General features: G+C 31.8%; 1 protein-coding gene across 5 annotated transcripts in view; it reads left to right on the top strand.

The window, feature by feature from the left end:
- The first annotated feature begins 432 nt into the window (after positions 1-432).
- The window catches only part of LOC127734815 (uncharacterized), a 56,807-nt gene continuing 31,189 nt past the window's right edge, over positions 433-26,050 (top strand). For 3 of the 5 annotated variants that reach the window (XM_052244838.1, XM_052244835.1, XM_052244834.1), the window contains exons 1-6: positions 433-571; positions 6,496-6,877; positions 16,908-17,010; positions 19,625-20,055; positions 20,930-21,079; positions 21,899-22,024. In XM_052244838.1, the coding sequence (XP_052100798.1) occupies positions 6,556-6,877; positions 16,908-17,010; positions 19,625-20,055; positions 20,930-21,079; positions 21,899-22,024 (1,132 nt within the window). In that variant the 5' untranslated portion in view covers positions 433-571; positions 6,496-6,555. Of the gene's footprint in view, positions 572-6,495; positions 6,878-8,570; positions 8,654-13,617; positions 13,667-16,907; positions 17,011-19,624; positions 20,056-20,929; positions 21,080-21,898; positions 22,025-26,050 lie in introns of those variants that run through there. The other 2 variants (XM_052244840.1, XM_052244839.1) reach the window with 2 other exon arrangements.

The raw sequence follows: 26,050 nt of genomic DNA, 5'->3' as shown, positions 1-26,050 counted from the left end.
TTTTAAGCTATTCTTGCTGGGATATAATAGTCCCGGATTCTTGTAAAGTTCATTCTGAGCAAAGGAGAAGGCACAGAATTTGCACAGTTGTACACATCCAAGTTCATATATACTTTAATATTAAGTTTATGACGAATCCAATGCATCGTAAGGAGTCAGCTGACTCAACACAGTCACACGAATATGTTAAAAATAAAATTGTATATCACGGTCTGCTCGCCTTATATTATTGAAGACTGAGATTTTGGTTTTAATTGAATTTACAGTAAGATATCGTTACAATATCTATCACGAATGATTTCAAATTTAGCCAAGACAAGACAACTGACAAGTACTGAATGCACATTAATGAGTCACAGTTAATTATTATATATCAAAGAAGACAATGGCGGGAATTGAGTTACTGTTACTGATCTAAATATAAACATAAAATTTCCATCGATGTAAAATTTCAGTTTGCACCCGACAAAATACCTGCAATCACATTGTTAGAGTAAGACGATAGTGGAACTTTTCAGCAATGTAAAACATAGACCTTGAATTGAAAGACATGGACACATAAAAACCCAAGGTAAAAATATAGGCTGAAAATATATACTCATTTCAAGACGCTACTTTCGGTTTTGTTTTCAAACAGGCATTTAATTTTATAATGAGTATACGTACATAGGTGGATCCTTTTTAAACTGTAAGTCGGGGAAGTATTACAGGATTTATATAAGATAATAAATCAACAACAAGGCAGTTGCTTGTATTCAAGATAATTAATTAAATAATTGCATAAATTTGGATATATATCCTTGAACAAAATGTCATTTTTGTCCTTTAGTGTATTTTAGAATTAGGGATTTATATTTAAAGCATATATATTACAGTTAACTTGTTTGATATAATTTTTGTATAAACATATGCCTTACTGTATTTTGTAGACAATAAGCTATTTTTAATTGATTATTAAATTATAAGCAGTTTGATAAGGGCAAGACATTTAGATTAAATATATGATGAGGTTGCTGACATGGCTGATTAAATCAAAAGTATCTGAAATTACTGAATCAGATGATGATATATGTCAAAGATGTGATTAAAACCACAGATGTAAATTGATCAGATATTTGTCAAATCTATTTTAACTCCATGAACTAGTGTAAAAGAGAGGCAAAAGATACAAAGGGGTATTCAAATTGATAAGTTGAAAATAAACTGACATGGCAAAAAACGAAAAAAGACCAAAGCACAAATAAAAGTATGCAAAACATAACATAGAAAACTTAAGACTGACCAACACGAACCCCACCAAAACCAGGGGTGATCTCAGGTGCTCCAGAAGGGTAAGCAGTTCCTGCTCCACATGTGGCATGTGTCCTGTTGCTCATGTAAATGTGATAAGCTATTCCCCTTGCATCTCCAAGAAAATTCTAAACATATCAGCAAACTAGTTTCTAAACACTGCCGTATATTCATGTGCCTATCCAAAAAGCAGGAACATAATCAATGGTTGTCTTGTGTGATATCTGAATGATTTTTGTTTTATATGCCCCCGCCGTAGGGGAGGGGGCTTTAAGTTTTACCCTTGTTCGTCAGTGTACGTACATACATACATACGTCCCAAAATTGGTTTCCGTTCTCTAACTTTAGTTTGCGTCACTTTTACTGTTCTAGAGTTATGCCCCTTTACAAATGGAAAATTGCTGAATTTATCATTTCCTTTCTCTAACTTTAGTTTGCCTCAACCAAATGTTATGAAACTTATAAACAATGCTTATTACCACAAAACACAGATCAAGTTTGAATTTTGATGGCATCACTTTTACTGTTCTAGAGTTATGCCCCTTTACAAATGGAAAATTGCTGAATTTATCGTTTCCGTTCTCTAACTTTAGTTTGCCTCAACCAAATGTTATGAAACTTATACACAATGCTTATTACCACAAAACACAGATCAAGAATGAATTTTGGTGGCGTCACTTTGACGGTTCAAGAGTTATTCCCCTTTAGAAATGGAAAAATTGCAAAATTTTTCGTTTCCGTTCTCTAACTTTAGTTTGCCTCAACCAAATGTTATGAAACTTATACACAATGCTTATTGCTACAAAACACAGATCAATTTTGAATTTTGGTGGAGTCACTTTTACTGTTCTAGAGTTATGCCACTTTACAAATGGAAAAATTGTTGAATTTTTTGTTTCCATTCTCTTAAGTTTGCCTCAACTAAATGTTATGAAACGTATACACAATGCTTATTACCACAAAACTCAGATCTAGTACAAATTTAGGTAGTGTCACTTTTACAGTTCTTGAGTTATGTCCCACACAATGCTTATTACCACAAAACACAGTTCAAGAATGAATTTTGGTGGCGTCACTTTGACCGTTTAAAAAGAGTTATGCCCCTTTACAAATGGAAAAAATGCTGAATTTTTCGTTTCCAATCTCTAACTTAAGTTTGCCTCAACCAAATGTTATGAAACTTGTACACAATGCTTATTACCACAAAACACAGATCAAGTTTGAATAGTGGTGGCGTCACTTTAACCATTCTAGAGTTATGCCCCTTTAGAAATGGAAAAATTGTAAAATTTTTATTTTCTTCTAAATATCAAGTAATTTTATTAAAATTGGAGTTATCTTCCTTTGTCCATGATTATAGTTGAATCAACTACAATCAATGCTTTATACAATGCAATGTTTAATTTTGACTTCCACTGATAAAACACAGATCAAGTTGAATTTGGGTAGTGTCACTTTAATCATTATTGAGTTATGCCCCTTTATAAATCGAAAGATTGCAAAATTTTTAGTTTCCATTCTGTAACTTAAGTTTGCCCCAACCAAACATTATGAAACCTATACACAATATTCATTACCACAAAACTAAGATCAAGTACAAAAAATAAACATAAAAATTGCTGAATTTTATGTTCCATTCTATAACTTTGGTTTGTCTCAACCAAATGTTATAAAACTTATACATAACCGTTCTAGAGTTATGCGTGTTTACAAATAGAAAAATTGCTGAATTTTTAGTTTCTGTTCTCTACTTTAGTTAGCCTCAACCAAATGTTATGAGACTTACACACAATGCTTATTACCACAAAACTCAGATCAAGTTCAAATTTGGGTAGCGTCAGTTTTACCGTTCTTCAGTTATGTCCCTTTATAACTATTTGATATGCAAGCGGGGGCATCATCTGTGTCCACATGTGGACACTATCCACATTTATTTAGAGAATGTCGTGCTGATAGCAGATCGTTGGCAGTTTTTGTTTAATTTACTCATAACATCTTTAGCGTCTATTAGAGTCAGGAGGATTTAGAGCTAGTCTTACTGCATAGACACTTGTCAATTGTTGAAGACTGTATGTTGACCTCTAGTTACCTTTTTGTTAGTTGTGATGTTGTCTCATGACATACATGTAAAGCCCACATCTCCTCTAACTTACATACTTGAAAAGAGGTTGTTGAGATAAAAAATATCTGGTAAAAAGTAGAAAATATTCAGAAAACCCAGTGACTGGACAAGATATTGTCCCAGGGATGAAATTATTAGCCATCTTATCAATTAACAAATTATTTTTTATTGGTTAAGATTTCATTCATGGAATTATATAAAACCTCTAATGGGACTGGCTTGATAGTTATCAATTTCCAGACTTTATCTCCATGATCACTGCTCTTCAGATAAGAAAAAACATAGTGCATTGAGCACAGCATTCTATACTTCCTATCCATGAACATTTCAAGAAGTTTATCAATAAAATTATACTCAGATATTCAAGTTACAAAATGATGTACTGGTATATGTGTATAACCCTACTAGTAGAAATAATACATAAATTGTGCAGGGAGATATCTATAATATCTGTTCTAATTAAATATCATTGATGTTATTGTTAAAGTAATATTTAAGATTGGAGTTATCTATTAATGTATTAATGGATTTATATAAGATAATAAATCAACAACAAGGCAGTTGCTTCGTATTCAAGATAATTAACTAAATAATTGCATAAATTTGGATATATATCCTTGAACAAAATGTCATTTTTGTCCTTTAGTGTACTTTAGAATTAGGGATTTATATTTTAAGCATATATACAGTTAACTTGTTTGGTATAATTTTTGATTCAGCCATGCTGGATCTATGCGATCACTCTGTTTTTGGAGATGGTGCAGAATACTAAGTTGAAGACATGTCATGAAACTAATTATGTGTTTTTATGACTTGCAGAAACTTTCTACACCATTTTAATCATCAACTGCCAACTTTGGACATGTTATTTGCCCTTAAATTAAGAAAAGATTGGTTGAATGTTACCCTTTTATTTTAGATATACACTTGCATATAGTTCCTTTGTAAATCCAAATTTATAATGATTTACTATTTATGAATTAATTTGAAAAAGTATTTTTACATCAATTGAATCAGTTGATAACAATTTTGAAAGCATTATATCATTATCTTATACTTGTGTAAGTTTTTGTTCTATGAAATTTAGGTCAACATGTGTGGTAATATATCTAAGTTTATTCCCACACTTTTTTGAAATGGTATTACTCCAGTTCTTTCCATAGGCAAGTAAGAGTCAGTATGATTATCAACTGTCATGATTTTCAAATAATTACACTCAAAGGTGTAAGTATTAATTGGAAACAACCCCAGTCTTAATTCACCACATTGAATATCTCCTGACCTGTTACATAATTAAATAGGCATAAATTGACAAAAACTGAATACACACATTCTTGACCTCAATAGTTAACTTACAATGTATTATTTATTTTGATCTACACTACATTAAAATATTCTGCTAGCTGAATGATTAACATGATTAATCAGACGTGGCTTTTTTTCAAAGAAAAGACAAAAAATGTTAAAATATGTATAAAAAATGCAAGCAAATTTTATTTCACTTGTAAAATCAGTGTCATTATCTTCTGACATAAGTCAATAATCAAGATCTAATTAATTAGTTACAATTATCAGAAATTTGATTGAAACAATAAACAAAATTGCAATAAATAAACTCTTACCTGAGCATTTTCTGCAATAAAATTTATTTGTTTGTTCTGCATTTATATCCCATTATATTGCTATTTAACAGTAATTGGAAATATCTCAGCATTATGTATTTGTACATTTAAATTTGAATACAGGAAATGTATTTTTTCTTAATGAAGAATGAACACCAATTTAGATAAAAATTATTTATTATTTTTTTTTCATTTTTGTTTTGAGAAAGTGCATTTCCAAGGCCTCTTTCTGGAAATTATTAAGCCAGTTATTATTAATGGCATATAAAAAAATATATTACTTGTTTGACGATTTCCCTTTCCATTCATGTCAATACCATCAAAATGCAAATATTTATCAAAATAAAAATCTGACAGAGTCTAAAATTGAAATATCAATATACATTATATATATATCATTATTTGCATCAATATTGCGAAATTCCCAACCTGTGGCCAATAACATAGAAATTTAACAGTAAGATTGGAAATGAAAAGAGAAAAAAATATTGAAAAAGTATAGTCAGAAAGAATATTAGACTAGCTATGAATATGGCTGGATCACAACATCCACGATGCTTTGATTGTATAAACATATGCCTTACTGTATTTTGTAGACAATAAGCTATTTTTAATTGATTATTAAATTATAAGCAGTTTGATAAGGGCAAGAAACTTAGATTACATATATGATGAAAAGAGGTTGTTGAGATATCTACCTTTGCCTATAACTGTACTTGAACTAACTACAATGTAATTGTAGTTGAACCCAACCTAAAATTACAGACGATGGAAGATTTTTCCTATTTAAAGTATTGCCTTCTAATGCTTAGTACAATTTTATTTCCCACTGCAAAATGAATACAATCTTTACACTTCAGTGCTCTCAAGCACTTTGATTATGAAGAGAGGTGAGAAATCTTCCCCATATCTTTATAATCATTTTGAAAAGGCAAAAGTATAGCCCCTATTCCTTGCCACTTTCCCACCTTTGTTCTTGCATCAGCCTTTGAAACAAAGGTGAAAACATAGTCAAGAATACAGAGGGTAATAAAATAACATATTAATTATTCATAAATTTAAATTCAATTCAAACCCATAATGGCATATTTAAAAACAGATAGGGAACAACCATTCAACTTGGAGGTTAGGGGATTATGTTTTTTGCTAAGAAAAAAAATTGTGATCAGGGAGAAGAAAGTAAAAAAAAAATTGATTGAGAGTATTTGACATTCCTTTAAAAAAAAAACGCTTTGAATTGTGACACTGAAATAGAAAAAAACTTAAGCTTGTGTGGTAGGAAACAATCTCAGATTGACAGCAAAAAAAGCATACCCTTCCTAAGTTAAATTGCCATTCCCTTAGATACAATAAGTTACACAATCTAATGCAATATCAAACAAAATTAAAATATCTCAATTTCCATTGTTATTTATTTTTTAAACAAAATTATATATGATTTGTCTGTTGTCTTCTTTCCAGACAAAGTTTAGATAGCCATTGGAAGTTATTTGAATGTGATCTGATCAAGAACACACTAATATGGATCAAGCCACTGCTAAGAATCAGGAGGACATTAAAAAGCTTCGAAGAGATGTAAAATCTTTACATCAGTCTGTGGATATGGCTAGACAAAATATTGATGCTGTTCATCAAACATTAACGAGTGGGATCCAGAAAGTTTTGTCGGAAATTGAAAGATTGAAAATAGAAAATGTGAAAATTAAATCAAACTTGAAGTATTTGATGAACTCCAAGACTAATCCTTCAGGAGATTCTAATATATTCTCTGAGCCTGAAACTCGGACAACTAGCTGGGTCAAAAGTATGAGAAGTGCTCCTGGAAACCAATTCAACTTACCAAGTAAGCTTTAAAGTACTTGTTACTATCAGAGAGGATTATTAGGGGGGGGGAGCAAGTGAAAAAAGGAAATAAAAAGAAGCAATTAATTTGAAGTATTCTTTTAAAATATTCATTATGAAATTTTCATTGGCAACATATTAAAGTTGATGTCGACTAGAATTGTTTTTGGAAATGGTACACTTGTAACACATTTTTAACAAATAAAATAAAAGATTGGTTCGACTCACATGAAAGGAATGAAAGATCAACTTAAAATGAGAACTATGAAAATAATTTTTTCTTCAAATGAAAAAGGTGCATAACCATAGACTTTAATTTTGGGCGGGAGATTAAGACTGCATTCCAATCAAAATTTGATGTTGCTGGCTTGATTTTATCACTATGTTTGAGATGAACAAAACATAGTGCATTGAGCATAATGTTCTATACATTCCATCAATAAACATTTAAAAAAATTATCAATGAAATATTAACTCAGATTTTCTAGTTACAAAATGATAAGTATGCGTATAACAGTACTTGTCAAGAAATTTGGGTAAATTTTGCATGGTGCATGAATCTAGTATCTGTATTTAAAAAATGTGTTATCTTTCTTTGTCTATAAATTTAAAAGAGAGGCGAAAGATACTAGAGGGACATTCAAACTCATAAGTCAAAAACAAACTGACAATGCCATGGCAAAAAACAAAAAACGACAAATAGACAAACAACAGTGCACAAAACACAACATAGAAAACTAAAGACCGAGCAACACGAACCCCACCAAAAACCAGGAGTGATCTCAGGTGCTCCAGAAGGGTAAGCAAATTCTTCTCCACATAATTGTAGTTTAACAAAATACATTCATAGTTCCTTCCAATGCTTACTACAATACCACATTTGAATTTTAGTTCCCACTGCAAAATGAATGCATTCTTTACCCATGTTACCCTTCAGTGCACTCAAGCACTTTGATTCTTCATAAATTACCACAATACCAGCAAGGGGGATCGAATTAAGGACCACTTAAACAGTAAACTAGTTCTAATTGCCACAGATGCAGCTTATTTAGTGCTGACTTAAAAAAAAAGTTAATAGTTTTGGCAACAGTTTGTTGTCACTCAGATAAAATGGAAGATAGCCCAATTACTTCCCCCTGTCTTAACAATAAATGTTTTGAATTTGAAAAGGAAAATAATAATTCTGGCCTGAATTAATGCAGTTAAAATGTTGCTCTATTTCAATAATGTCGAGTCCAACAACACATAAAGTGAAATCATTAACTGTTTTGTAATGCAACTAATCTTTTCCTGTAGTTAACATAATTTTGCTAAATATTGCATATATTGTTTCACTTATCAGTGAAGTTGTTTTATTGTTTGTCCATTTAGTTTTGCCATCAGCTGTTTAGGGTACAAATGTACATTTCAAATAAAGATTTATAAATTGTATCCTATCTTTTCCATTATACCTTTATACATGTGTAGTCAATGAAATTGAAAGCACGACTAAGTGCTCATAAAGGATGTACCTGCAATCAGGTGTCATTTTTATACGTGATCTCAGAAAATACCCTGCTGAAATTGAGATATTTTTTTATATAAACCATTCAAATATCTTTACCAGGAAAGGAAATGATACTTCATTGTTTTCATAATTTCCTTATAATATTATAGAATGTTTCTGAAGTGTTCAAGAATATATATTCTTGACAATTACAAGTGACATTTCCTTTGTGTTTATGGATATTACGTACGACATTGTATCATTTAGTCAAAAGAATATAATGTTTATTGGGTATGTAGACATCTTTAGATACTTTTATAGTATTAAAACAAAAACAAAAAAACAGGAGAATTTTGGGGAAAAAAACTATATTAATCTTAAGAGTCCCTTGTCAGGTTTGAAAAAGGAAAATTCCCATACTTGAAAATTATGTGACCTCCAACATAGGTCGAACTTGTATGCCTTACTAAGCTCTATGAAAAAAGACATGCCCATAGGTAACAAAGACAGGTACTTAAATGAAAAAAGATATCTTTCTTCCACAAATATTTTTCTGGATGAAAGAAATTCCCTAGTACATGGTATGTTTTCTTTTCCTTTGCCTAATGTCAAAAAGGATGGGTGGATGACTGTTTAATGTCCAGTGGCAAATAAAATGCATATTCACGACCAAAGCATGATGATATGATATGAATATTAACCCTGCTTTGTACTAGACTGACATGCTAAGCAAGATTTTAAACATGCTAGTTCACAAGGTAACAATCTGCAGGAAGAGATGTCACCTTACTCAGACATATTATTCTGACTCCAAGCCGACCAGTCTTTGCTCTTACTCCTAAATGTTGCATGTTTAGTGGAGAAGCAGCAAATCTTTTGTTTGACCCGGCTGTGGTTTGACACCACAATCTCTCACACTCGAGGCGAACACACTACCATGAGACCACCAAGGCTGTATGTCAAAAAGAAAATTGATGCTTATGGAATAAAATGCACCATTGTCATGCTAGTTCAAGGAAGTTACATACAATTCCAGTGTGCTGTGTTTTCGTAACACCAATTTTCAAAAGAAAACACCAGTTAACCAAACCAAGGAAATCTTTTTATCAATTGTTCTCATGTGACTGTCCCTTTTGCTTGAATTACTTAGCTTATCTAGCTAGGACTGGATCAATTTTGGGATTTGTTTACCACTGGGAAGTAGAACAGATATAAATGCATTTGATGGAGTAAAAGCTAGCTTCAACCATTTGATGCATTAAAAACTTCATTACATGATAATTGTTCAATCAAATGTTAAAGAAATAAACTAAAAATTTAGAAGGTCTATGAGGCATGATGTGTAGGTAAGGGCTACCCACTTGTGTACTCATAGATATCTATATATCTAGATTTTGTGATTATGAATCATTTTATATCTCAATGTAAGCATAACCAAAGTGGGATGTAGGGAGTTAAGTTGAAGGTGAAGGCGTGCAGATATCTTCTTCATATTTTTATGTCCCCGCCGTAGCAGAGGGGGCATTAAGTTTTACCCTTGTCCGTCTGTACGTATGTCCGTCTGTCTGTCCGTCTGTACGTATGTCCGTCTGTCTGTCCGTCCATACGTACGTCCCAAAGTTGGTTTCTGTTCTCTAACTTAAGTTTGCCTCAATCAAATATTATGAAACTTATACACAATGCTTATTACCACTAAATACAGATCAAGTTTGAATTTTGGTGGCGTCACTTTTACCGTTCTAGAGTTATGCCCCTTTACAAATGGAAAAATTGCTAAATTTTTCGTTTCCATTCTCTAACTTAATTTTGCCTCAACCAAATGTTATGAAACTTATACACAATGCTTATTACCACAATATACAGATCAATTTTGAATTTTGGTGTCGTCACTTTTACTGTTCTAGAGTTGTGCCCTTTACAAATGGAAAAATTGTTAAATTTTTCATTTTTTTTTCTAAATATCAAGTAATTTTTAAAATTAGTGTTATCTTCCCCTGTACATGATTATAGTTGAAATGTAAGCGTACTTTCATTCTGCCGTGTGTTTATTCCGGGTAACTGTTTTTCACTAGAGAATATTGGATGTAAATAGTGTGAAGTGTTGATCTTGATATCGTTGTACTGTTTTTATTAGACCGGTTTATTGTTTACATAAATAAATGGGTTAAAATTAAAATGATTTTCAAGGAACCAGTTTAATTAATCTGAGTCAATCTAGTAAATAATATTGATGATGATGAGGAGGATATTTTTATAACTCAAAATACTTTATCAATGATCAGGACATTGAACTTGATACAAACCAAATTTAAAGAGCAGATTTGTTCTAACATAAAGTTTCAATTACAGAAACATCTTTTGATATTGACATAGAAAATATGATTTAATATCCAAGTCGACCGAAAAGCAAATACATAGAAATACTTAGGCAATCCAATAAATATAAATATTACAATTAGTGACGATTCAAAAGCATATGATTTTATAGATTTGCATAGAAAAATTATTCAAATCTCATTCGTTAATAAGCATTATTGTGTTATCGTGTGTTCAAAATGAGTACTAATCACTTCATCTATGAATGGATCTAAAGCACTAGTAATTAATCCCGCCGGGTATGAAATAACTAGTTCAATCATTCCGGTACAAAATCACTAGTGTAACCATTCCTGGTTAAAACACTAGTGTGAACATTCCTTGGATGAAAACTCTCCACTTTTTACATAAATCAGCTATGCAATTTTTAAATACACTAAAAACTATTAAGCCACATTTTATATATATTTCCCCTTCAAAAAAACCTTTTTAGAACCTTATAATGACTGGTGGATGTTTTACACTGGACCCGGATAGAAAACCCTAGTGATTTTTTGTTGGTGGATAAAAATCACATGGGATTTTCTTTCTCCAGATAAAGTACACTGGTGGAATCAAACCACTGTTACAGAATCAACTACAATCAATGCTTTATACAATGCAATGTTTAATTTTGCCTTCCACTGATAAATTAAAGCAATTTTACCCTTCATTCCTAAAAATATTTCAAATAGATATAAGAAGATGTGGTATGAGTGCCAATGAGACAACTCTCCATCTAAGTTAAAATTTATAAAAGTATACCATTATAGGTCACAGTACGGTCTTCAACACGGAGCCTTGGCCTTTTCTTTGAAAATTGGAGTTATCTTTCTTTGTGCATAATGGTAGTTGAATCAACTACAACCAATGCTTTATACAATGCAATATTCAATTTTACTTCCTACTGATAAATTATAGCAATCTTTACCATTCAGTGCTTACAAGCTGTTTGGTTACCGCTCTAGGGTATGCCCCTTTACAAATAAAAAAATTGCTGAATTTTTCGTTTCCATTCTCTAACTTTAGTTTGCCTCAACCAAATGTTATGAAACTTATACATACTGCTTATTACTACATAATACAGATTAAGTACGAAATTTGGTGGTGACACTTTTACCATTCTTGAGTTATGTCCCTTTATAAACATAAAAGTTGCTGAATTTTTCGTTTCCGTTCTCTAACTTTAGTTTGTCTCAACCAAATGTTATAAAACTTATACACAACCATTCTAGAGTTATGCCTGTTTAAAAATAGAAAAATTGCTGAATTTTTAGTTTCTGTTCTCTACTTAAATTAGCCTCAACCAAATGTTATGAGACTTACACACAATGCTTATTACCACAAAACTCAGATCAAGTTTAAATTTGGGTAGCATCACTTTTACCGCTCTTCAGTTATGTCCCTTTATAACTATATGATATGCAAGCGGGGGCATCATCTGTGTCCACATGTGGACACTATCCACATTTATTACTCTATAACTCTAGCAAGATTAGGATTCAGATTTCTTTATATAGAATCAAGATAAGTCTTTTTGAGGTATAATGCAATATTTTAAGGTAATGCTTGAACTATTGACCAACGTCCAAGATAAAAAAATACCTTTTATGAGAAATTGGACAGAAAAATCTGCATTTAGTACTCCCCTCCTTTAAAAAATTAAATGCCAAGATATGGAAAAATTTTGTACTCTTCAAGATGCATCCTTACATTTATGCAAGTATAAGGTTGTATATCATTTTTTCTCTAATTCTTTGGTCATTTTAACCCTTTCTGAACCCATTGTATAAAAAAATTTAATCAACTGTGGTTGCAGATGATCTCAGAAGATGATTGGCTGAGTTTAAGGGTCATAACCTTTATCAGCTCACTGGATGAATTGAAATGTGATAACAGGTGTTATAGAAATTGACAACTTTATGGAATGTGGAAGGCACTCTTAGGGGATTTTGGTTTATCAAAAATGAAAATTATTAGAGAAACAGATTCTCCCATAGTTACTGGTAGATTATCGGATTTATCCAATCTTGATAGTTAAATTATCAATTTTAAAGTCCTCACCAAGGCTGGGACTTTAAGATTCAATAACTTAACTATCTCAAATGGATAAATCCGATAATCCACTGGTACCAATGTAAGAATCTATATGTATCTAACACTGATTTTTATCATGAAACTCATAAGACCGTGAAATTTGGGTTAATTTGTGACCTTCTAATAATGTCACATGGTCAGCATCTTATAGTTTCACCTGCACATAATACACAGAAGAAGTGGCTGTCAGTGTATCTGATATTTATATCTTTATTTCTCACAAACCAGGTTACAAAGGTATCAAACCAGTTACTTTACAAGGTTTAGCTAGCTATAAAACCAGGTTTAATCCACCATTTTCTACATGCCTGTACCAAGTCAGGAATATGACAGTTGTTTTCCATTCCTTTGATGTGTTTGAGCTTTTGATTTTTCCATTTTATAAAGGACTTTCCGTTTTGAATTTTCCTTGGAATTCGGTATTTTTGTTATATTACTTTTTACATAAATGTGGAGGCAGAAGCTTAAGGTACTGGGCCAATTGTCCTTTCCAAATTTGTTGACTAATCTATAAACAATTATTAAAATGATTGATAAGAGGAATTCACCAAATTAAGAATCATATTACTTATAAAAGTGCAGGAGACAATTAGCCCTAATTTTTTCAATAGTAGACTAGAATATTTAAAAAGTTGTAAAATTGTATCACTTATTTTTATCACAAATTTCCCTTTGAAATGTTAAAATAAAAATGTTAAAAATAATTATATTAAATTTACCACTTTTAAGGAAGTGGGAAGAAAATACCAAAACTATAAATATTTTTCAAACAAGGAAATATTCATAATATTTTTAAGTATGTATAAGAAGCTGTCTTATTCTAAAATAAGAAGTGCATAGTATTTGCTTACAGTAAGTAATTTAAAAAAAAAATGTCAAGACATCAAAATAATTACAATGAATTTTCTGTTTTTTTGCCCCTTGAAATCTTAAAATTATATATTTATATCAAATTTCTTATTATTTATGAATTAAAGTGCTTTCCCGGAATCGTATAACATGCGTTTCTCTGTAAGGAAGATAAAAAGATACTATTATTGGGAAAACATTTATAATGATCAAAGTACAACCCCATTGCATTTTCCCATACTCAAAAGAATCTGTTTTAGATACAGAATGGGTAGACAAGCTACTAAGATACTTTAAATCATGCTTGTTCCACAATTGTATATACCTTAATTGTGAGCCCTATGGCATACTTGCCATTTTCATCTTCCATTTTACAATGAAATCAAATGGTTGCAGTATAATTTTAACTTTTTGAAATTCTGTTTGGTATATTTTTATAAAGAAAAATTTTGTTTAAAAAAGAATTGCTACCATCTCAGTGTCTTATTCTGATTGGCCAATTCCAAAATTTTTAACCATGAAACTACTAGTACTTTGCAAAATCTTTTAATACTATAATGGAGTGATATTTATGGAACCCTCTTCAAAAACTGACTATGCTGCATACATGGGGACAAATGCTATATAAGTAAGAATAAGAGGTGACATTTTCATTCAGATAAAATGTGAAGTAATTAGGTACATGCATATATGTCAGTGAAACAGCAACCAAATGAAACAAACACCCAATAAACTTATAGAGATCAACATTCCATATTAAACAATAGACAAGTGTATATATACAGTTTATCAATTTCAAATGACGATCTTAGACTAATTTAGATGATCTTGCCTATGACAGGAACTGTAGTAAAATAGCATTCACTTTGATGATCCGCAAAGATCTTAAAAATCAATGAAATGACTAATCAATTTCTTAAAGGAGTAAATATTCTTATAATATGATTGTTTTACTAATTTTAGTGATATATATTGCAACTATGATTGATAGACATAAATTTCTTACAGCAAAAAAAATAAATAAATGAAAATGAGTTATTGCCCTTTAATGATAATTTGATGTTATTGGGTATTTATCTTGAAAACAATAATAAATAGAGAAAAAATAATTCATTGGCCTGAACACACTCTAAATATATATTTATATAACAGCAATGATTTGTTTCTAGATTATATTTTTCTTACATGAATGATGAAAATGGCCAATATCTAGTTAAAGGCTCTAAGGAACCTATAGTTCTGTTAACTAATGGGATAATTTGAACCAAGCTTGATTGGAAAAGGAGGTCCCTTATAAAAAGTCCTAATTCTTAGTGTTTATCATTTTCGCTAGCCAAGGATTACGATCCAGTCCCCTCCTCACCACCCTTAGCAGATTAAGACAGAATTTCGGATAGAGAGGTAATGATTTCCATTGGTCGCAGTTGTAACTGGCTGCAGCTAATCAAAAAGCGCCTTCGTGATGATCACATGTTTATGTAGACAATGTAAATAAACAATTTCCACGTGCTGATTGTTCAACAAGTCTTTACCCCCAAGCATAGGACATTATGTAATGACAATTTAAAAGTTCTTAATCAACTAATTGAAGTGCCTGGGTATGTTTCTTGTGCAAATGCTGGAATGTCAATGTATATTTTCGGTACTTGCTTCACAATATTTGAAAACACTAGACACATCCATTTTTGCACCTCCAAACTGAATAGAGTTCAAGTGCTGCCATTGGTCAAGAATGATGTAGTCGGAATGGGCATGAATTTTGTCTACCGTTACATGGCGCAGCATTGTAATCACAAATGTTGGCTTAATCTGCCAAGGGTTGAGAGGATGGGACAGGACTGAACCCTTGACAACACAGACAATAGATGCAATTCAGGCTTGATTAAAATTTTTGCTTGCATAATTGAAATAAGTGGGAGTATTTTTAATCAGCCATTTTTGTCGAGCCTTCGACTTTAGTCGAAAAAGCGAGACATAGCGATCCTACATTCCGTCGGCGTCGTCTTCGTCGTTGTCGTCGGCGGCGTCCACAAATATTCACTCTGTGGTTAAAGTTTTTGAAATTCTAATAACTTTCTTAAACTATCCTGGATTTCTACCAAACTTGGACAGAAGCTTGTTTATGATCATAAGATAGTATCCAGAAGTAAATTTTGTAAAAATAAAATTCCATTTTTTCCGTATTTTACTTATAAATGGACTTAGTTTTTCTGCCGGGAAATATTACATTCACTCTGTGGTTAAAGTTTTTGAAATTTTAATAACTTTCTTAAACTATCCTGGATTTCTACCAAACTTGGACAGAAGCTTGTTTATGATCATAAGATAGTATCCAGAAGTAAACTTTGTAAAAAAAAAAATCTATTTTTTCCTTATTTTATTTTTAAATGGACTTAGATTTTCTGCCAGGAAACAACACATTCACTCTGTGGTTAAAGTTTTTAAAATTTTAATAACTTTCTTATACTATTTTGGATTTGTACCAAACTTGGACAGAAGCTTGTTTATGATCAAAAGCTAGTATCTAGAAGGAAATTTTGTAAAAAAATAAATCCATTTTTTCTGTATTTTACTTTTAAATGGACTTGGATTTTCTGCCAGGAAACAACACATTCACTCTGTGGTTAAAGTTTTTAAAATTTTAATAACTTTCTTATACTATTTTGGATTTGTACAAAACTTGGACAGAAGCTTGTTTATGATCAAATGCTAGTATCTAGAAGGAAATTTTGTTTTCTTCCAGTTAACATTACATACAGTCTGCAGTTAAAGTTTTTAAACATTTATTAGATTCATAAACTATCCTGGATTTTTACCGAACTTGGACAGAAGCTTCTTACAATCAAAAGATAGTATCAAGTGGAATATTTTTATTGATTTACTTCCTCATTTTTGTTGAGCCTGCGATTAACAGAAAAAGTAGGCGAGACACTGGGTTCCGCGGAACCCTTACAAATTTTTTTTTTTTGTAATATGGTAATCATATAGTAGCATACCATAGCTATAATCAAATAATCAATTAGTAATTTCTGCTAACATGGTGATAGTGAAAAATTAATAAAAAAAATCATTAGTTACAGTGAACACAGTCATTCCAATATGAGTCAAGTCATCAAATAATCATTCTAAAAAGAAATAGTAATAACGTAATTAAAGTCATATTCAAAGGCTTGTTGAAATAACAGTTTGATGAATATTGAAAATACTAGAATAAAGCAAAATGATTTTTTTATCATCATTGTAGGTTATAGAAAGAGATCACAGTCTGATTTGAGCTCAGATGACACAGACGTTGATAGAGCAACACTTATTACAGACCATTCTTTAGAGGAAGACACAAGTCCAAGGTAAAAAAGATACCGAAGATACCGAGGGCATATTAAAAACTCATAAGTTGAAGAAAAACTGGCAATAAACTAACAACGAAGAAAAGAAGAACAAATCTATTAAACATCACAAACAATCTGATTAAAATCGGATGTTGTGATATGCTACACTCCCTCTAACGTTAGGATGGTGAGTATCGTAGCAAAAACTGACAGCTGATTTTAATGAGATTGCATCACAAAGAAAACTAAAGATTGAGCAACACAAACCCCATTAAAAACACGGGTAAACTCAGGTATTTTGGAAAGGTTAGCAGTTCCTGATCCACATGTTAATATCCCCCCTTACGCCCACGTGACCTTCATCAGTGTTCTCCCCATATTTTTTAGCTCACCTGGTCGAAAAAGGCCATGTGAGCTTTTCTCATCACTTGGTGTCCGTCGTAAGTCGTCGTCATCAGTTAACTTTTTCAAAAATATTCTCCTCTGAAACTACTGGGCCAAACTAAACCAAATTTGCCACATTCATTATGGGGTATCTAGTTTTAAAAATGTGTTTGATGACCCCACCAGTCAACAAAGATGGCTGACATGGCTAAAAATAGAACATAGGGGTAACATGCAAGTTTTGTCTATTATCTTGAAAACCGCTATGAATAGAGAAAATCTGACAGGGGCAGAATTGATGAGAATGTAGAGATCTACCTGCTGCCTATTCAAGTCAAAACTGTTAAGATGACTTCTTATAGGAGTTATAGCCCTTAAATGTCAAATTTTATATTTTTTTTTATTTTTGTCTATTATTTTGAAAACTATAATAGATAAAGAGAAATTTTTATTAGGAAAATGATAAGCAAGTTATTTCCCTTTAAAGATGTTTTTACAATTTTTTTGAGTTTTTGCCAATTATCTTGGAAAGTGTTATAGATACAAATGCAGATAGAATCTTTTAAAAGCAAAAAATGATCAGCTGAACAAGATCTATAAACATGTCAACATGACTGAAATTGTCAGTTAACTCTTTATAGAGTAATTGCCCTTGCATGATGATTTTTACCCCAAAATGGCTATTGTTGTAGATACAGGTGATTGACACAGGTTCTTTAGAGCCTCTAGTTATATATAGCATCATGGGCTAGAAGATGTGAACACTTCCTATTGTCTTTATCTACCAACTATAGAAACAATGTGATATTTTATGTAATGTCAAATTTTTGTCACGTCACTTTACTTCACAGTTTGGGGTTCATTGAGGGATGGAAAAACTATTTTATTTTTGTGTTAACATCTTCATAACTATAATTGTAACCACTTTTATAGCTGTTTTATAAAACCAATATATATACAATATAAGGTCAATGTAAAAAAAAAAATCAAGTGTATTTGGCAATTAACTGTTGAAGGAGTTAATTAACCTCACATTTCCCCAGTTTCTAAGCCTCATAATAAAATGTTGATATTTTTTCTGACATTGACCTATTACTGTATATCTATATGAGTTACTCAACACAAAATTTTAGTCATGGGAATGGGTTGAAAATTCTCAGGTTTGCATCATAAGTTATGAAACTTTGTGCAGAAGATACTGGAAATATAGATTTTTTTTGTGTGCATTTATTGTTGAACATAATGGACAAACATGATAGACTAATTATTGCAAATTAAAAAAATATCAAATACAAAATATACAAATATTGCTATCAAAATTTTGAATGCAATTTTTTTTATTTGCTAAACCTATCCTGTCACAATTATTGCAATAATAAAGACGTTGCAAAATTTCTGATTTTACATTTGCAGTCATTTTTTTACAGTAATTAAGTGTCTATTGTAATGGAGACTGTCAAACATCAACACATTCTAAAGAAAAGCAGCATGCAGATATTAAATCATTTCGTTCATAGACCATTCATTCTGATTTCTATTTCTACATCATTGTTTTTTCTGAATCCCATATTTTAGTGGATTGAGGATAAATTAATTTGTATTTTCTTTGATACTTGATTTTGTTGTTTTAACAATTCATCTTACACACTATATGAAATTAACACTTTGTTGAAAACTTAAATTTGTATCATATCTGCCTACAAAATCAACAAAATTAAATACCCCCATTTTAAGTATGAATCCACAGTATTTAGGGTTCTCACTATGGAATTTGAAGACGGATCCAGGGACTGTTAAGTTTTTACCATGGCGAGTCCAACAGTAAAAAGAAGAAAAAATGTATTGCTATATAATTTTATATTTTAATCTCAAAAACAAAATAGAGCAAGAAATGACATCAAACTTAGATTATATTTATTCTTTTGCTATAACATGATGACAAAATATTTTTGTATATTTGCTCAGTTGATACAACATTTTGCAATCTTTATGGATATTTGTACTCACCAGTTTTGAAAATGATGAGTCCAGACTGTGACAGATTTTGATGAGTCCATGACTTATGGACTTTCCTTAGTGAGAATCATGAGTATTGTATAAAAACTATGAGTAAAAATTGAAATATTGCTTGTTTAACATGTTTTAAATAGAAAGATACATGAATTCTAGCAAGATTTGAAAGCACACATCAAAGATTCATAATTTAATTAGGTTGTAGTACAAAAATATGTGCAATGATCTGTTTTAGGCTAAAAAAGGACAGAAGAAAACAGCATCATAACGCATTACCTCCAAAAACAGAAACAGCAAATTTGACTTCTGAAATCAGTTCCTCTGAGTCAGAAATTCGAAAAGCAAAAACTCTACCAAACCATATGTCAGCAACAGAGCCTAAACAAAATAACATCCCAGGAAGTGGCGGGAATGGCAGGACATCACCTGTCCCCAATGTGCAAAGGCAAAACAGTATAGAAACAGATCAGCATAGAGTACCAGTCCAAGAATCATTATTTAATGCTAATTTATCACAGAAAAATGGGGCAACAGGAACCAGTAGAGATGAAAGGTTGAATGGCGCCTCGAGTAGCTATGTTTTACAAAATAATGATACAGTAGATCTCGGTGAGGAATCTGAGGAGGACACTGATATTACTATGACAGTAGAAAGTAAACTTTCAGGTAATGAATTTAGGTCATTTAATAGAAGATGTAGATTTGATTCTTTTTAACCTTGTCATTTTAAATGTCCCCTTGCAAAAGAGTTGTGGAAGGGATATATAGTTAGCGCCAGAATCTATTCATCTTCATGTCTGTCCCTTTAACAAATATTTTATGAATTTAAGAGGTGCAGCCTTGAATCAGATTATCATACATTTGCTTCACTGAGAATGATTTTGAACTCTATTAATTTCATTGGAAATGTCAAAGATCATGAGTTTGAAGATATAAGATGGAAGGCATTAAAAAGATCCAGTATGATGCTTCCAATCTTCGTCAACTGTCAATAATTGCTTGACAATTAGAAGAGCTTAATCTTTATATATTTTCAAGGTCAAGAATCAGTCTATAAAAGTTCTTATATTCAAGTTTTAAAAGTAGTGTACAAACTATCAAAGATAATTTTTATGCCCTAGCCGTAGCTGAGGGGGAATTAAGTTTTACCCTTGTCCGTCTGTACGTCCCTCCGTACGTCCCAAAATTGGTTTCTGTTCTCTAACTTAAGTTTGCCTCAACCAAATGTTATCAAACTTATACACAATGCTAATTACCATAAAACTCAGATCAAGTACAAATTTGGGTAGTGTCACATTTACCGTTCTTGAGTATGTACCTTTATAACTTTATATTCAAGCGGGGGGCATCATCTGTGTCCTAGAAAAAGCATGTATTTTACCATTAGACGTTCTCCTGAGTTTTAACACCTCAATTACTCAAAAATTTTAAAAAGATGATTTATTTTGCTTCTTCACTCAATTTATTTAGAGTTCATGTGTAAAAATATATATTAACATTTGTAAGAATATATTTTATCAGAATTTTTTTTTACTTTCAGTGACATACCCTCACACTGTACCTGACTATAAACCAGTAATGGTACCTTATAACCAGATTAAATTCAATGATGGCAAAGATTATCTGAAATCACTAGGATTTATAATCACCGACCCTAATGTTAAAGAATTTATATACAAGGTAGCAGCATGTAAGTGTAATGTACCTTAAACCAACTAGTTTTCCCGAGCGATTTATTTTTCCTGACTTACGCAGTTAGAAAAATAATGCAAAAATAAATTGTCACTAACATGTGTTACTTGGATCTTCACTTATTTGAATACATCCAGTAATTTTAAAATAGCGAAACTAAATTCCTACTTCAAGTCATGGTCCAGAAAGAACTATTCGCGAAATAAAAATAAGTCGGTTTACAGTATTTGTTTGAAGAAAAGACGTATAGTTAGTGGAAAAGAATGGTTGACATCTAAAGTATGGCTGACATCTAATACACAACTATTGCCAAAAACATAGTGTAAAATGGTCGTTTTGAGTCAAATATGTTAACATTGGTGAAATGTTTATTTATAAATGGCTTCACTAAAATGTCCAGATTAGGTTATCTAATTTATTAATTAATAAAATTATTGTACAAGTTTGAAAGGACTGATTAATTAAATTTCTTTTACAATATTAATGGACCAGATAAAAGCACCAGGGGAATTGGTAAATAAAGGGGAGATAATTTATTATCTTGAATTTAAAAAATGAAATAAAAAGTAAAGATGATAATTCCAAGATATTTACTTGAACATCCTTCTCATTGAATGCAGAATGTTAAAGTAGTGTAATTCATCTTTATTGAGGAGACACATGTTTAATACACAAAATTGTTAACTTTGATTTGAGTACACTTTGTTTTCAGTTGACTCTTATATGTTGATATTAAAACTGTTCTAATAATTATGATATAATATGCATGATACAAATAACTATTTTTCTATTTTTAAATATGCATCTTTATTTTTAGTGGACAGTAAAAAGAATGATCAGTTACCCAAAGGATTATATACATTATTGCTGTTAGATACATCTTATAGTACTGGACCTGGTGGTTTGTTAGAAACGAGAAAATTTGTTAATGAATTCTTAGATGGTAAGATAGCTTTAAACAAGGAATTATTTGAACCTGGAATAATTTTGAATTTTGGAAAATTGATAAGAAATGTATGATGTATGATTCTGTATAAAACTAACCCAAATAAATAGGGCTAGCCATGCATGCATGGCTCAAAGGAGGAGGGGGGGGGGGTTAGTTCAAACCAAGGAGGTTATATGAGTAGGAGAGTGAACACTCTGCTTGCTATAAGATTAGCATCCCCAGGATAACAATTTGATCAGAGGAAAATGATAACAATATAAAGAAACCTACATGTTTATCACCCACTTGATATGTCCCTCTTATGTACCAGGCTGTTAACGCGAACGGTACGTGTGATAAGGAGAATCGCTAATGTCACATGATTGTAATCGGTGACTGGGTCATAAAATACAGGTGTAATTATAGTAACAAATCAGTCTAAACGTGTTTTTATTGTGCAATATCATTTGATGCAAAATTCGAAAGTATATCGTCTAATTTCGGTGATAATCGACTAAGAAATGACAAAGTTATGAGGGTTTAAAGAAATTTGAAAATGCAATTTCTATTGAACCCCACCTTGCTTTAAACAAAGATTTTCGCTTCACCTGTATGGCGCATGATATCATAGAAAATAGAGGAATATGTGAAGTACTTTTGTTACAGTGACTGGTTGCGACCGGAGCTAATATTTGTAACTGAAAGGAAGAGAAATTTATCGAGAGCCAGCGTAAAGTTTGTTTCTCGTTGCGCTTAGATTTTCACGTCCTATGTTGGCTCCTGAAAATGGGAAACGGTAGGTTATATCCTTGAAAGGAATATGTGAGGTACTTTTGTTAAAGTGACCGGTTGCTGGAGCGCATTCATTTTATTGAAACAGAGGAATTTATCCAAGAACTACCAAAAAGTTTCAGTCTTTTTCCGGATGGAATGCTGTAGACATCAGGATATGGCAGTTTTTTTTACGACCTCAAAAAATTTTTTTGGGTTCATATAATGCTATGATGTTGTCGTCGGCGGCGTTGTCGTCTGAATACACATTTGGTTTCCGGACAATAACTTTTGTTTAGGTGAATGGATCTCTATGAAATTTTACAAGAAGGTTCAATACTACAAAAGGAAGGTTGGGATTAATTTTGGAGGTTATGGTACCAATAGTTTAGGAATAACGGGCCAAAAACAAGCATTTTTGTAATTTCCAGACAATAACTTGTGTGTAAGTGTATGGATCTCACTGAAATTGTACCACACGGTTCCATATCACAATGGGAAGGCTGGGATTGAGTTTGGGGGTAATTGCCCCAAACATGCAGGAATTAGGGGCAAAAAAGGGGCCAAAAACAAGCATTTTTCTAGTTTCCAGACAATAACTTAAGTTTCAGTGTATGGACCTCTCTAAAATTGTACTACAAGGTTCCATACCAAGGGTCAAAAAGATTGGGGGGATTTTTTTCCCAATTTTTTTCTTCAAAATTTTTGAAATTTCAAATTTTTTGAAAAGTTTCAAGAAGAAATCTTTAATTGAAAGTATTGCGCAATAGATTTTTAAGATCTTTGACCACATTTAATTTGTGTCAGAAACCTATATTAAGTCAAAAATTTGATCACAATCCAAATTCAGACAGTATCAAGCTAAAATATTGTGTCCAAACTTGCCCCAACTGTTCAGGGATCGACCTCTGCGGTTGTATCAGGCTGCGCTCAGCGAAGCATTTTATTTCTAATTAAAATCATTTCTGTGCAAAATTAAATGTTTTTATATCGGTTCATCGTATTTTCCAATATTTTAATTTTGGTTCCCTTTAAATTGACCGGCTCTCATTGAAAGCAAAGGAACAAAAACAAAAATAAGAAAAATAAAGAAATATGATAACCATTTTTATTTTTGAAAATTCTCAACGTGAGCACTCAAAATCAATACCTTGTTATACACTGAGTTTAATTAAGATTTTGTTAAAACCAGTACTTCATTTTCTTAAACGGTAAAATGTCAGGAAATTAACACATGCATGATTTTGTACATTAATACTAGGATTACCAGGCATGTAGATTGGTACCTCTCTATATGTGATTTTTTTCCCGACAATACACATGGTATGTGTAGATTTCTTCTTACTCAATACTCTTTTCATGCCATGCACGGTTGTAATATTTATAAACAAAAATGGAAAATACGTCAATTTGTAATTAAAGATACCACTAAAGGAAAGCGTGTCTATTCTTTTACATCCTGCACATTTTTATAAATATTTTATGCTTTAAATTTTACATCTTTTACAAAGCAATTCAGGTCGGTTGAGTCGTTCGTCTTGTAGATGCAGAATATTTCTAGATAAATTACTGTTACTGTCGAGAGCCATGATCTCGGGCTTATTTTCTGAAATCTTGGTTGGTTTATAACACTTCAGGTGTTTCCGTTCTTACTCGGATGTGTAACTAGGACAAGTCTCCCTCTGCGACCGAATGGATCTCAACTAATAAACACCCACTTACAGAAAAGGCGGTAACATTTTATATGTAATTAGCGTCTTTCGTCCTCTCTCCTTCTCATATAACCTCCTTGGTTCATACTGAAATATTAGTGAAATTAAAATTAACCTTACCAATGCACGCATGGCTAACCCTATTTAGTTGTTAATCGCTAATGTCACATGATTGTAATCGGTGACTGGGTCATAAAATACAGGTGTAATTATAGTAACAAATCAGTCTAAACGTGTTTTTATTGTGCAATATCATTTGATGCAAAATTCGAAAGTATATCGTCTAATTTCGGTGATAATCGACTAAGAAATGACAAAGTTATGAGGGTTTAAAGAAATTTGAAAATGCAATTTCTATTGAACCCCACCTTGCTTTAAACAAAGATTTTCGCTTCACCTGTATGGCGCTGCACATGATATCATAGAAAATAGAGGAATATGTGAAGTACTTTTGTTACAGTGACTGGTTGCGACCGGAGCTAATATTTGTAACTGAAAGGAAGAGAAATTTATCGAGAGCCAGCGTAAAGTTTGTTTCTCGTTGCGCTTAGATTTTCACGTCCTATGTTGGCTCCTGAAAATGGGAAACGGTAGGTTATATCCTTGAAAGGAATATGTGAGGTACTTTTGTTAAAGTGACCGGTTGCTGGAGCGCATTAATTTAATTGAAACAGAGGAATTTATCCAAGAACTACCAAAAAGTTTCAGTCTTTTTCCGGATGGAATGCGGTAGACATCAGGATATGGCAGTTTTTTTTACGACCTCAAAAATTTTTTTGGGGTTCATCTAATGCTATGATGTTGTCGTCGGCGGCGTTGTCGTCTGAATACACATTTGGTTTCCGGACAATAACTTTTGTTTAGGTGAATGGATCTCTATGAAATTTTACAAGAAGGTTCAATACTACAAAAGGAAGGTTGGGATTAATTTTGGAGGTTATGGTACCAATAGTTTAGGAATAACGGGCCAAAAACAAGCATTTTTGTAGTTTCCAGACAATAACTTGTGTGTAAGTGTATGGATCTCACTGAAATTGTACCACACGGTTCCATATCACAATGGGAAGGCTGGGATTGAGTTTGGGGGTAATTGCCCCAAACATGCAGGAATTAGGGGCAAAAAAGGGGCCAAAAACAAGCATTTTTCTAGTTTCCAGACAATAACTTAAGTTTCAGTGTATGGACCTCTCTAAAATTGTACTACAAGGTTCCATACCAAGGGTCAAAAAGATTGGGGGGATTTTTTTCCCAATTTTTTTTCTTCAAAATTTTTGAAATTTCAAATTTTTTGAAAAGTTTCAAGAAGAAATCTTTAATTGAAAGTATTGCGCAATAGATTTTTAAGATCTTTGACCACATTTATTTTGTGTCAGAAACCTATATTATGTCAAAAATTTGATCACAATCCAAATTCAGACAGTATCAAGCTAAAATATTGTGTCCAAACTTGCCCCAACTGTTCAGGGATCGACCTCTTCGGTTGTATCAGGCTGCGCTCAGCGAAGCATTTTATTTCTAATTAAAATCATTTCTGTGCAAAATTAAATGTTTTTATATC

The sequence above is a fragment of the Mytilus californianus genome, unplaced genomic scaffold (assembly GCF_021869535.1).
Source record: "Mytilus californianus isolate M0D057914Y unplaced genomic scaffold, xbMytCali1.0.p SCAF_3, whole genome shotgun sequence".
Classification (NCBI taxonomy): domain Eukaryota; kingdom Metazoa; phylum Mollusca; class Bivalvia; order Mytilida; family Mytilidae; genus Mytilus; species Mytilus californianus.
This window is presented reverse-complemented; position numbering and strand designations above follow the sequence as displayed.